General features: G+C 38.2%; 1 protein-coding gene across 4 annotated transcripts in view; it reads left to right on the top strand.

The window, feature by feature from the left end:
• Positions 1–12,039, top strand: part of RETREG1 (reticulophagy regulator 1) — a 50,791-nt gene extending 38,752 nt beyond the window's left edge. For all 4 annotated transcript variants that reach the window (XM_015854416.2, XM_015854418.2, XM_015854417.2 and 1 more), the window contains 6 exons: positions 1,816–1,942; positions 3,362–3,446; positions 4,193–4,330; positions 6,155–6,219; positions 7,159–7,285; positions 9,770–12,039. In XM_015854416.2, coding sequence (XP_015709902.1) covers positions 1,816–1,942; positions 3,362–3,446; positions 4,193–4,330; positions 6,155–6,219; positions 7,159–7,285; positions 9,770–10,281 — 1,054 coding nt within the window. In that variant the 3' untranslated portion in view covers positions 10,282–12,039. The remainder of the gene's footprint in view (positions 1–1,815; positions 1,943–3,361; positions 3,447–4,192; positions 4,331–6,154; positions 6,220–7,158; positions 7,286–9,769) is intronic.
• The last annotated feature ends 1,908 nt before the right edge of the window (positions 12,040–13,947 follow it).

The raw sequence follows: 13,947 nt of genomic DNA, 5'->3' as shown, positions 1-13,947 counted from the left end.
GCAATGAAGAGAAGCAACTCCAGAGAACTTTCCCCACATGCGATATTTTTCTGTATAATTTGTGTATTCTAATTGTTACTGTTCTTCTCTTAGTGCCTTGTAGTGTCTCCTCCTCAATGATCTATATTGTCTTTATACTGGTGGTTAGTATATATGAAGATACTCTGAATTATTATTGCAGCTAATGCCTTCCTTTTATTCTTTTTTAGTTTATGCAGTTAACTTTTGACATTAGTAAACTATCAGCCTACAGTTGTCCTGTGTATTTCAGAGCTCTATTTTGAGAGCAGACATCAGTCCTACCCACTTCATCTCTTCCATTAAGGCCCACTTTAATTGCCAACAGTTTTAAATAAAGGATAGAGCAAAGTGTATGAAATGATTTTGTAGTTCATAATACTGTCACAATAGTAGTTTTCAATACTAAAATAAGCAGGCAAATTTTAAAATGCATATTGATGCTGTGTTACAAAAGCTGGAAGCATTGTTTCTATAGGGAGACTTGATAGAATACTGGTAGCAAATGTGTTTTCTCAGTCTTGCAGAAGTCACCTCATCTGAGACATAGGACTCTCACCCTACAATCTTCAGATACACTATTGAAAATGGTTTGATTTTTCTTACAGAGAAATAGCTCTTTCTCCAAATACTCTGTAACATGAGAGGTAATCACATTACTGCAGTACAATAGTAAATACTGTAGTATGATCGGTACTAGAATAACACCAGGAATGGGACAACAGTTTGGGTTTTAATCTTTGACTGGTTTTTACACTGCGGCAAAAAAAATAAGTTCTTCTAATAGCTGTGTTCTTTGTTTTCACTATGCATACCATAGTTTGAATGTGACTCCCTCTCCTTTAATACTATGTATGTTCAGTGTAAAATGGCTCCCAAACCTTACCCTGACTCACATGGTGCTGTATCACCACCTCGTGGTGAACTTGCTTTGCAGTAGTTAAATAGAGGCAGAGGGAAATGTTGCCCGTGTGTGTAAATAGATGTTTTGCCAAAAATTCTTCCTGGCTTGTATAGAAAAATGATGCTATCTAGACCACGTACTTCAAAACAGGAGAAGATGGTTAATCTCTGTTATGTTTGCAAAGCTTGTTCAAAGAAATTGAGAAGCCCACAGTGCAACAGAAGATATGTAACGTGCTTGTGTAAAATAAGAGTGGATGTCACGTGTAAGCAGGAATTTGGCTTATTTCTGGCTTACAACTAAGTTTGTAGAAGTTCACAAATTAAGTAAATGAAAATGCCAGTAAGTCTGTCATATATGGGAACAAAACTCAGAAAATCACTGGGCCATGAGGCTCAGAAGATTACAGACAGCAGTGCTGTTGTATGTGTGCATTCATTCTGAGAATGAATGCACAAAAACACAAGCATATGTTCAAATACTTGGAAATCTCCATAGCTTTCCTTGTACCAAGAAGTGAGTGATATTAACAAGTTCATGTTCCAAAATACAATAGAAGGTAAATAAGAATGAACATAAATCATAGCTAATGAAGTATGACGCAACAGTAGTAGGCTGTGTGTGCGTCCTGTAGAGAGGCAAAAGCAGCCAATCAAATAACTTCCTGCTGAGAAAAGTTAAAATTCTTATGAACTCCTACAGCTTGTACAGTATGTAAAGAAAAAATGTCTGTAAAATATGTTTAGCCTGCAGCATCTGATTGATAACTAAAGGCTGTATCTTTTCAACATGGTTAGTTTGGAAGCCAGTAGGGCTTCACATATTTTCAACAAACTTCAGTATTATAAGAGCTACAACTAAAGTTGTTGTGTATTTGTGTTCATTTTACTCAGCTGGGAAGTCATCAGTTCCAGGCAAGACTACAGACCCAGAATAAATCAGTGCCTTTCAGAAGCACTGATGAATTTATTTGTATTTCTTCAAGAAATGTCCCACTTCAAGGAACAAAACCCTGGCAAGGTAAGCACTTCATATTTTATTGTGATAATTTTTCTTCTATACAACTTTAGGGATTTTTTGCTTTTTTATTCTGGATAAACTGAGCTGTAGAATGCAGTTCATGAAGAAGCAAGCAAGAGCAGCATTTATTCTTTCCTAAGAGGAAGAGGATGATTGTGTAGTTCTAGTCCAATGTGAAGCAGCATCTCCTTTCAAAGAAAAAAGTAAATAAATGTAGCAGCATGTAGTAGCAATAGCGCTGAGAAAATGTAGATTTCACTTTTACATTTTTATTACCAAACATAAAAATGTAGAAGATTGGGGTATTTATTTTTTTCTCTTTTGATCGCAATTAAAAATGCTACAGAATTCTTCCTGAAAGCCCTTAAGAATAAGAAAATTGGAAACACGTAGTACTACACAAGAATTTTAAGAGTTCAGACTGAGAATACCAGTGAAGAGGAGGATCAAATGCATTTCAAAGGTGTATGAATTACAAAAACACATGTAAAACAATTCTGTGACTAGGATGATAATGTGATGTTTCAAAGAAAAGAAGTCACAGAATCACAGAATCACAGAATTATCAAGGTTGGAAAAGACCTAGAAGATCATCTAGTCCAACCATTACCAATACTTCCCAGCTAAATCATATTCCTCAACACAACATCCAAACGTTTCTTGAACACTCCCATGGTCGGTGACTCCACCACCTCCCTGTGCAGTGCATTCCAATGCCTGACTACCCTTTCCGAGAAGTAATACTTCCTAATGTCCAGCCTGAATCTCCCCTGGCGCAGCTTAAAACCGTTCCCTCTGGTTCTATCACTGATTACACAAGAGAAGAGGCCAACCCCCAGCTCACTACAACCTCCCTTCAGGAAGTTATAGAGAGCAATAAGGTCTTCCCTGAGCCTCCTCCAGGCTGAACATTCCCAGCTCCCTCAGCCGCTCCTCATAAGGCCTGTGCTCCAGACCCCTCACCAGCTTGGCAGCCCTCCTCTGAACACTTTCCAGGGCCTCAGTGTCTTTCTTGTAGTGAGGGGCCCAAGTCGGAGTATACTGAGGTAAGGAAATGCAATATCGGTACACACAGTACTGTAATGCTGCCCTGTACTAATGTGACAGAGTAGCTATATCCTTAAGATAAATCTAACCCTGATTTAGAAAAGTTGATTTTGACAGCATGTTTTCCTTTCTTTTTCCTGACTTTGTTCTCTGAGCCATATTTCTATTTTGCAGTTTAATTATAAGCACATTAGCATAGATGCTGTGTGCAAAATTTCTTGGAATGAGCAATTTTGTTGCAGTTCAACTCAAAAGCAAATGAATTTTTACTGTAAACTTTCAACTGATCAGTTCTGTGCTTTTTCCTTGCAAAATGATATAAATATTTATAAAAATGGAAATACTAATGGCCAATTTTCATATCTTTGTCAGTTTTGCCTACTAGTCTGCAGTGTATGTACATTTTTCACTGTCTTGGGAAGTTACATTCCTGGAGTTGTCCTCTCCTATGTCTTGCGTAAGTATGGTCTCTTTTCCGGTCACAGTCTGTATGTGGTTTGTTCATTATTGGGTCTCTGTATAGAGAGAGTGTTTTATTTATAGTTATACATATGTACATATGTATATATATATTAAGCGTGTGCCCCGGTGGCGCAGTGGTAGGAATGCCGCGTTGCAACATTGGAGGCCCGGGTTCGCATCCCCCCTGTGGCGCAAGTGGTAGAAGTGCCGCTCTGCTACACAGGAGGCTCGAATCCCGGGGCTTGGACTCGATGATCTCTAAGGTCCCTCCCAACCCGCACGAGATTATGATACTATGATACTATGATGATGATATGCGTACATAGATGTAAATTCTGACAAATGTCATTTGCTCTTTGGAAGACAGCTTACAAGTTTTTTAAGGTTGTTGATTCTGACATAATGTTGCATAGCCATGTAACTCAGATAGCAATGTCAAAGTCAGACTAAATCAAAGTGATGATAAATGTTACAGTGATAATAAATTGTCCATTGCTGGAACTAAGAATGGTGTCATTGGTATGTGTACCATGTTATTGTTTTGTGGTGAGCAGGAGTGGGTCCCAGAAAAAAGATTTTTTTAAGAGTTTGTCCGACATGGGTATTTCAAGGTGGGCTATGTTATACAAAATTAATTATATTGTGTAGGATTAATAATACAGTGCATTGCTTAATCATTTATTTATTAATGTTTTATAAAGCAATATTTCAGTGCATTTTTTCTTTCTGTCTTTATCACAGTATTGTGTGCCTTTTTATGTCCTTTCCTCAAGTGCAATGAATTTGGACAGAAACTGTGCAACAAATTCAAGTCTGTTCTGAAGAAACTAGATTTTGGGATAGTGGAATACATCAACCAGAAGAAAAAAGAGAGATCTGGTGAGTAACTAAGTGCAGTCCCAAATAATGCATTTCTGTATGCAGATGCCACCTTATTCGCCTTGTAAGCAGTTTGACTTGTCCTGTGAAGACAAATGTAAAGGTGTTTCTTACTTCAAACCTGGCTGTCATTAGCTTAATGAATGGTAATATATGTCAAACGTCTGGCTATAGTGACAAAAAAAGAAAAAAAAGATTTAGTGGAAAGAAGCAAGGCAAGACTGATGGTTCTCATTGTATGTGATTAGCTGTACTGCTTGCAGATTTTCAGAAATAAAGCCTACTTGATGTAAAGTATGAAATGTCTATTTCTATTTAGATAAGGCAAACTCATCCAGGAGAGAGAATCACTCAAGAACACAAAACTGTACATCACAGGATTTTTACTAAGAGACTGAGCTCTGTTCTAGCATCTATGTTTTACTCCCAGCAACAACAAGAAAAAAAAGAGATGTTTTCTTCCCCAAATACTCTGTAAGCATTTAAGAATTATAGTAGGCCATTAGCTTGAAATTATTCAAAGCTTTTAGTCAGACCAGGGAGGAGTCGGCTTAAAACAAAATCTCACCTATCTCACTTGAAATCCTTATAACCTCAAAAACCTTTGGATTTTAAGTTATAAAGTAAATTTGGGAAAAATGCTTAAGCAAATGTGGTTGTCTTAAGTTTGTTTTTGTAAGCACTAATTATGATCATTAAAACTTCATAGTTATAGTCATTGTTTGCAGGTAGCCTAGCCTTTTTAGTTAGCATTAGATCAGTAGATCTCATATCTGCTTTAAAAAGTATATTTCTTACAGCAGTTAATCGTATAATTTCCTGTTCCTAAACACAGTGAGAGGAACCATCTGCTTTTTTTGTTTCTCTCACAAATAGTGAAATAGTTGCTGGAAATAAGGAGTAATGCACTGAATTGTTTCTTTCATGCATTGCTCCACCTTGTTCTAGTTTTAAGTGATTAGGCTGTTGTTTCATAAATTTCATTAACCAGTGCTAGAAAAATGGGCCAGTTTAGAGTTGTTCTTTCCTGCCTCACATCCTGGAAGTTAATTTAAGCAAGACAAGCTCCCTGCATTGCTTAACCACTTGCCTTCAGTTCATTAGTTCACACATCCTCGTACTGGCACAAGAAGAAGCAGCAAGTTACAAAAACAGTCAACCAACAATAACATGACTGTGCTTTCTAGTGATACTGGCTTATATTAATTTAACGTATTCACCAAGTTATTCTCAGACAGAGAGGTGAAAATTGTGTTTCTGTTCATCTGCCAGGAGCAACATTCTGCCAGACATCAGAGGATGCTTCTTATGCATAGAAATGTTATGAATGTGGAATAACTGGGGGGGTGGGGTGGGCAATGAATATTTCATGTAGCTATCCAGAAAACTATGTATTTTCAGGTAAAAGTAACACAATGTGCTGGTGTAACTAGACTGCCTATTTTAACAGTATGCTGCAATTGCACCTTGTAATGGCAGCATAGCTTAAAAGATGAATATATATCACTTAGGACACATTATGTTAATGTGACCTAACAGAAGCTTCTGGAAGAAGAGCAGTATGAGTAAATAAATGTGTTTGAATGCATTTCAGAGCAGCATTCTCTCTCCTTGGCTGCTGCACAATATATTTTAAATGATATCTAGCCTTTTATTCGGCCTTTTTTCTCACCTCCATAGCATATTACATAAACAATACCTGTATCAGCAGGTGACAGTTTGCTGTACTACCTAAATTGTCTCATAGAGAGCACACACAGAAGTGTGGAAGTCCTGGAAGTCCATTGTCATGAGTAGGATAATTTTTTTTTTTTTTTCTTTCAGAAACAGCAAAAACAAAAGCCACAGAAGATGACAGTGAATTAGACATATCAGCCCTGTGTCCTAAGGTGACTTTTTCAGTTTAAATTCTATATAGATAATATGTAGACTACTATCTAGATCAGTGTGTTTATTTTGTAGTGGCCGTAAAATGATAAAACTAGAATTTCATAGCAAGGGCAGCTGTTTGTATTTGCAGAAGTGAAGTTGCAGCTAACTTCTTAAAATTAAAATATAAAAGAGAAATGCATAGAAATTCTACATAATTTGTCTAATACTTGTTCAATCACTTGTCAGATCATTTTCAATAATAGTATAAATCAGTATATTATCAACAGATATCTTTCCATGTGTGTATGCGAACACCCTAATACCTCCTTATTCTCTTAATGTGTACGACAGACAACTTTTCCATTATAATTGGAAAATCAGTTGTTAAAAAAAGCAATTAGATTTCTAGAAATTCTGATGCAAAATTGGATCAGTTGTGTGTGGAGCCTGATTTTGACAGTCATCACCTTGAAGGAGTCTTAACATTCTCAAATTTATTTATTTATTTATTTATATGTGTTTGTATATATATATATATATGAGAAAAAAAAAAATATATATATAAATAGGATAAAAAGTTGTAGCAGACATAATTGAACACTGATAAATTCTTAAAGGATAATGAGTTAAGATTTGGCTGTTTTTCGGTTATCTCATGGATAATGTTTTTGTTTTGATTCGATGCATTTCTTTATATTTATGCATATGGTGATTTCATTTCAGTAAGATAGTACATTAAGAATGAGTAATTGGAATTTCCTATGCTTTACCTGAATATAGTCATGAATTAAGAAGAGGGATGGTTCATTTTCATGTTTCCTGTAATATTATTTTAATATTTCTACCATTAAAACTTAAATAGGAGACTGTGTATAGTGCTGTGATATGCAGGATACTTCTTTTTCAGTATCTAAACATTGTCTTTCTGTAGTGTGAATGTTTGAATTTATACATAGGTTAGTCCTGCAGTTGTTGCCAAAGAGCTGTCAGTGTCTGACACAGATGTATCAGAAGTATCTTGGACCGATAATGGGACCTTTAACTTATCCGAGGGGTATTCTCCACAGACAGACACATCTGATGGTATGTAACAGCTTCATCTATTTTATCAGCAAATTGCAGTCTTGTAAGTTACCTGAAAGCTATTAGAGATTTTGAGAATAGAAGTGTCTGGCCTTTTTTTGGTTTGTTTTCTTTTGTTTGCTTATTTGTTTGTTATTCAACACTGAATTTAAATTTCATTCCAGTGTTTATTTTGGGTACGCCTTCTGTAAGAGCTATCTGCATCTTAAAAATAATGAAGTACATTGCTAAGTATCTAAATATATAAATAGCAGTGAGTAAAACAGATGCATCCGAGTATGTGCCAGATCTCTTCTACCAGACCTATTGAGCAAGTAAACATTTTGAGTTAGTATCAGTTCTATTAGGAAAGAAGCGTATACTTTGAATGGCTAAACAGACAGTTAAAGACATCCAGTCACGAGCCTAAATGAGTCATCAAGGCCAAGACTAGGAAGAGATCCTCAAGCACTTGTCTTGATCTTGTCTGGAACTTGAAGCACATGCTTTTTACAGACCAAGCATTCAGTTGTACCGAGCCTGAATAAATACGAAGAACAACAGTATTTTGGTGTAAACTTTTGTTTGGATTTGTTGCGCTGCTGATCTTGCACCATTCTTCTAAGAAGTTCACTGAAGATGGCAATCAGGGTGATATTACACATCCACATTATAAAGGCCAAATTATTAACATAAATTATTTTGTTAATACTTTGAGTTGTAAATAGCCTGCATTGCATGGTCATAGAATTGTGAACTGGAATGTCTTCAAAGCTGATTCCTGTCTCATTGCCCCCAGATAGTACTGCTGCATTGGTTATTCCATCCCAATAGCAAGACTGCATAATTCTGGACTTCATAACATTCCCTTTCAGCCCATTCATTTCTTCAGCGTGATGAGGTTTCTCACCTCTAGAATATTAATTGCATCTGCCCTTGAGCCATTTCTTTCTGTCCATCAAATTGCTGAGAGTGCGCTCCAACCCACCATCCAGGTCATTAATAAAAACTTTGAACAGTGCTGGCTTCAGTACCTTTCAGAGGCATTACCACTAACTGGCATCCAGTGGGTTTTTGTATCAATAGTCAAAGCCCCATAAGCCTTGTGGTTGAGCCAATTTTCCATGCGCCAAGAAGTTCACCTACCCAGTTCACTCACCAATTGTGCCATACGGAAATGTGGGAGAGTGTGTTGAAGGCCTCGCTAAATCAAAAATAAACAACTTCCACTTTTCTTCCCTGCGGAGCACTTCAGCAGACTGGACATACACACAAGCATGAGACCAGATGGGATGAATCCAAAGTCTAGCACAAAGTCTCTAGCACAAAGTCTCAAAGCTCTGTGCATTTAAGCTGCCACTTTACAGGCAACATAGCCCTTCCTTGTGACCTTTCCAGCCTCTGTTTCCCAAAGGAAATGAAGAAAATGTTGTCAGAGTTTTAGAGTTCGTTTCCTTAGCCCTTACGAAAGCTCATATTGCTTGTTTTCATAGAAAGTAAGTTCAAATTGAATATTTTTTCCTTACTTATTCAAATGTTGCCTAGTAGTACTGGATCAAAGTGTTCCCTTATGCTCACTCAGGTATATTCCACAGACCATGTGTTGTAGTCAGTATGCTTTACACATTTCTAAATACATGCTATTAAATCAGTCATTAAAATACTACTTTTTACTAGTTTGCATTCTTTTTTTATCCACTTGAATACATGAAACTCTACTGGTTATCTGTAGTTCCTATTTTCTGTTCCCTGTTTAGCACAAACACTGGACATGAAAGCGAAAAACTACAAATGAAGTCTGTACATTGTTTTTTCATCTTTGTTTAAACATGCTATTAAATGTTTATTACACTTTTAAAAGAATTATTGAAAATCTGTAACTTTTAATCTGTAAGTTTGTAATTTACATATATTGTAATTTATATGTATTTGAAGAAGAAGACTTTAAAGACTTGTCGCATTATAATTGCTAGGACTTTGGGTGTTTGTTGTATTTAGAACTGGCTGTGATGAAGATTTGCATAGGTTGTTTCATATGCAGCTAGATACCGCTTTAAAAAGGAATATTCTTCAAATAATATTGAAAGGAGTTGTTCTCAAGCAGTTTTCCAAATCTCCACATAAATATTGCAAAATGACCTTAGGCAGAAAAATTTAATGTTGTGGGCTCACTGAAATGGAAAATGCAATATAGTTGAGTGCTTGGTTTATTTTTTTTTGTTCCTTTGTTTTACATTTCAATCATTTTTAATGGGATTGGAATGATTTCCTCACACGGTACAAGCTCAAATTCGAAGTCGGGTTGATATCAGGTGATGCAAAGTACTAGGTTTTTATTCTGTTTTAGATATAAGATAACACTCTTCTGTGTTAAGAGTACAGAAGATGATGAAATAATAAGTGTATTCAAAGGAAAATTGATGAGTTTCATTTTTACCTGTGGCTGCTTTTGGGGGGAAGCCTTTCTTGTTCGCTAACAGTTTCCCTTTGTTAATCTTATGATAGATTTTGACCGACCTAGTGATCACGAAGAAGCTTTCGCTAGAGAGCTCTCAGAATTCCCTTCTTTAGAAAATGGGGCAGGAACAAATGACGATGATGACTCAAGCATCGGTATGCCCATCCAGCAAAACAGAATAAAAGAACAAATGTCTTCAAAGGCGGAGCATTCTTCCAGACCGAGTAAAGAGAGACCATCCACTGCAGGGCTCTCCTTGCCTTTGACCAGTGACCAAACCTTTAATTTAATGAGCGGTATTGCTGGGGATGTCATCGCCGCCGCGGTGTCAGCTGCCATCAAAGACCAGCTGCAGTCTGTGCAGCCAGCTCCATCACACGCGGTGCCCAGCTTGAGTGAGGAGACAGACACCGAGGAAGCCGATGATTTTGAACTGCTTGACCAGTCTGAGCTTGAGCAGATTGAGAAAGAACTGGGACTTTCACAAGGCCAAGAAGCAGAATCCCAGGAAAAAAAGAAGTCTTCGGGCTTTCTTTCACATCTGCTTGGAAATCATTAACCTGGGAATTGCAGCTGGTGACATAAAGGAAATGAAACATAAAACACACAAAATCAAATGCAAAAAAAAAAAAAAAAAAAAAAAAAAGGAAAATTCTGAGCTGTAAGCTTTAACTATCACTTTAGATGTGTTGTAATAATTTCCCTTATGCAGAGTGAATTAACTGGATAAATATCAGCTGATACTGATAGTTAACGTTTCTGGTAGTTATACCTCAATGTAATAGCATGGAAATGAATTATCTATCCACCGTTCGGTCGCAGATGTGGGCTGGAGGTCAGTTGTTCAAAAGGATTGGGGGAGAGGTTTGTTTTATCTTATGCCAAACATGCACTTTGTGGTCCTGAGCCAAATTTTCAACATTGGTGATTGATTTACTCATAGTTGCCAACCATGCAATACAATTAATGGTTAACACAGCAAGGATGAGTTATCAGAGGATCGCAGCGAGAGTAACTAAATCTCACCTCCTTCAATCATGCCAGGAAGTATGACTCTCTGCAGTTACCGTTATGTATAGTGCATCTCCTACTTAAGAATGCATTAACCAGCGGAAGCCTAGTTTAAATGTGTGCACAGCACTATTGGAGAACTTGATTTAACACTTAAAAATCTTTGAGTTGTATTGGATATGGTGATGCATTTCCACGTTCTTTGCTGTTTTAGGCTTGTAGAGTTGTGAAGTGGCATGCTATGTGACTGACCACCTGCTGTGTTCCTTCAGAGTCTGGTCCTTGGCACTATTGCCTGTGTAAAGTCAGCCAGCACATTTTTATAGATGAGTTACTGTGTAATCTGAACAGCCTTTTGGGGAGCAGGTGGGATAGTTATTGTTCGGACTAGGGATGATATAAAAGCTAGAGGTAAAACGAAGGGCTTTTCTAGCTGCCACTTGCATAATTCCAAATGTTGGGGGGTCTGTTTCTGTTTTGTTTGTTTGTTTTGTTTTGTTTTTCCCCATAACAACTGCCATCACCGTCAAAGAAAGTTGTACAAGCTGGATCTTGTGAGATACTTAAAGTACTCAGTGATTTGCTATGGAAGACACTCAGAGTCTTTTTCCTGGCGTGTAATTGAAAACAAACAATCAAACAAAAATGAACTTGTTTCAGTGACTGACCATTTTAAACTCCACACGTGCACAGTGAATGGCATGGGATCTTAAGCAGGTTACTCGTTTAACTTTTCCTAGGGCTTCTTTGTTCACCTTTAACAAAATCAATACCACGCAATAGTAATCAAAGAAATAGAAAGAAGTAAAGCTAGTTTTTCTACTGTGACATAAACTGTTAGCAAAGTGGAGGGACCATGTCAGCTGCTACTACTACTACTGAAGTGATTTTCCATTTGCTGGCATTTTAAGAGGTGAATACTGTCATCTAGGACCCTCAGAAAGTTCAGCAACAGAGTATAACAATTCCCACTAACGTGTATGTGTAGGTAAACCTGTGTTTGAAGTTAACTCCATTCTAATTACTTTGTTCTTTTCCTGAGGTGAAAAGGTAGGCAGAAGGCCAGATGCATTGAAGCTAAAGGACAGATGCTGAGAAGTTTTGACACTGGCTTTATCGTCGCTTGTGCTTTTGTGTCAGTAATGCATATTGACTGTGTTTGCTGTCTTTTACCAGTAAAAAAAAAAAAGTGAGCCTGTGCCTTCATTATCAAATCCATTTCGAGTAAGTGGATGCTGGATATAGATCACCCAAGATGCTGCTTTTGAAATTATAGCATCTTACCATTAAAAGCAAGTTTCTGAAAGTTATTTGAAAAACATGGCCATGTCGCTTTCACACTGTTAAGTTTCCTTTTCAGCTTCCCCCAAGCCTGTCCTTCCCATTTGGAAAAATAGAAACAAAGGAAGCTTTGGCTGGGAAATCTTGAAGTTTAAAGGCCATTTATGTTTCTTAGACAAGAACGTTGTGTCCTTGCTCCTTGTGTAGGGCAGTAGATACAGTGAGAAGCCTACAGCTTCCAGATGCTGACCTTGCAGAGCTCCTAGACAAGGCGTGCTCTCTGAACAAGGGTGCTGGTGCCCAGGGAAAGGACAGGCTGCAGGATAGGGAGGGCTGGGGAGGCAGCAGTTCTTTGTGAGCTTGGCTGGAGTGGGTGGGTGAGAGTGGCCATCAGTGGTGGCATTGCAACAGCGTGCACTTTATTGTTGTTTTATGAAGAATACTTGTGGTCAAGAAAGTACCTAACACTGGGCAGTCTTCTAGGAGAATAAATTAGATCAAGGAGGATAATAAGGTTGGAGGAGTTTATTGGACGTTTTGTAAATGATCCATTTTCTGGTTTCAACATAGATGAGTTTTTCTCCAATGAAGCGTGAGTCTCAATTTTTTTACAGAAACTAATAGCAAAACTTGAGCAAGCAAATCATTAAAGATCAGGGACATTGTTGCTTACTTGAGTGTCTGGAATTTATCTGTTCTCATGCGAGCTGATTATATAGTATTTTTTATGCAAGCCCCTAAGTACTGTGTGATGGGAAGGAGGTCATTCTATGGCATACAATATTCCTTCTAAAGTAGAGGAAAGATGTGTATTTTCTGTGGAATGTTACCTCTCCACTCCCAAACAAGGGCTGCTAGGAAACCCTCTGCTCAGCCACAGTACATTCCACAAGAGTTGGGTAGCAGAACACAAATATTTCTGTAATCCCTTCCACCCTGTTTAGTTGGAAATAACTTTAGAAGCCTTCATTAAGCTGTATTCTAGCAGCAGCCACAACACAGCCATTATGTACAACTCCCGTCGCATCATCACAGAATCACAGAATGACCCGGGTTGGAAGGGACCTCAAGGATCATGTAGTTCCAACCCCCCTGCCTGGCAGGGCCACCAAACATACACCTTTACTAGATCAGGTTGCCCAGGGCCCCGTCCAACCTGGTCTTGAACACCTCCAAGGACGGGGCATCCACAACCTCCCTGGGCAGCCTGTTCCAGGGCCTAACCACTCTCCTAGTGAAGAACTTCCCCCTAACATCCAACCTAAATCTTCCCTCTTTCAACTTAAAACCATTTCCCCGTGTCCTGCTAATCATCTGCCCGTGGTCTGGCTTGTCTCCTTATTAACCTTTGCCATCGTCTTCTCATCTTCCAAAATGAAATAGAAGGGCAGGGAGAAGGCCCTGTGAGCACGAGGTGCTGTGTGGCTTTGAAGCATGTGTTTGTGATGCTAAAGGCCGGCTTTGGGGCACATCCCAGGCCAACCCTGTCACAGTCAGACTGTGGATCATGGAGCATGGAAACGAGCTCTCTGCTTTTCCAGACTCCATCTCAGCACTCTGAGCACGTTTCCCCCCTGTCCCATTGCACCCCGTGAGCAGCACCTCCATAGCGGGTAACCAGAAACTGGAGCGTTACAAATCGTCTGTATTTAAAGTACTTCACAGCACTTTACCGAGCTTGGTTACTATTTTGTAAACATGGAATTATTATATTGATCGTTTGTAAGACCGTTTAATAAATATGTGTTAGTTTTTATCTTTCATTAATTGTATGTTTGTTCTCAAGATAGGAAAAAAGGAAAGATGGCGAGAAAAGCCTTCGGTCGCCTTTTTGCCACACTTTGTTTCTTCCTTTCCTTTCCCTGATGTGAACCAGTGCTTGGCGGTGTTTCGGGTCACTCTGAATAAACGTTGATCTCAGCTCTCGGCTACC

This window comes from Coturnix japonica, chromosome 2 (assembly GCF_001577835.2).
Source record: "Coturnix japonica isolate 7356 chromosome 2, Coturnix japonica 2.1, whole genome shotgun sequence".
Lineage (NCBI taxonomy): Eukaryota > Metazoa > Chordata > Aves > Galliformes > Phasianidae > Coturnix > Coturnix japonica.
The sequence above is the reverse complement of the archived record's forward strand: the minus strand, read 5'-3'. Positions and strand labels throughout refer to the sequence as shown.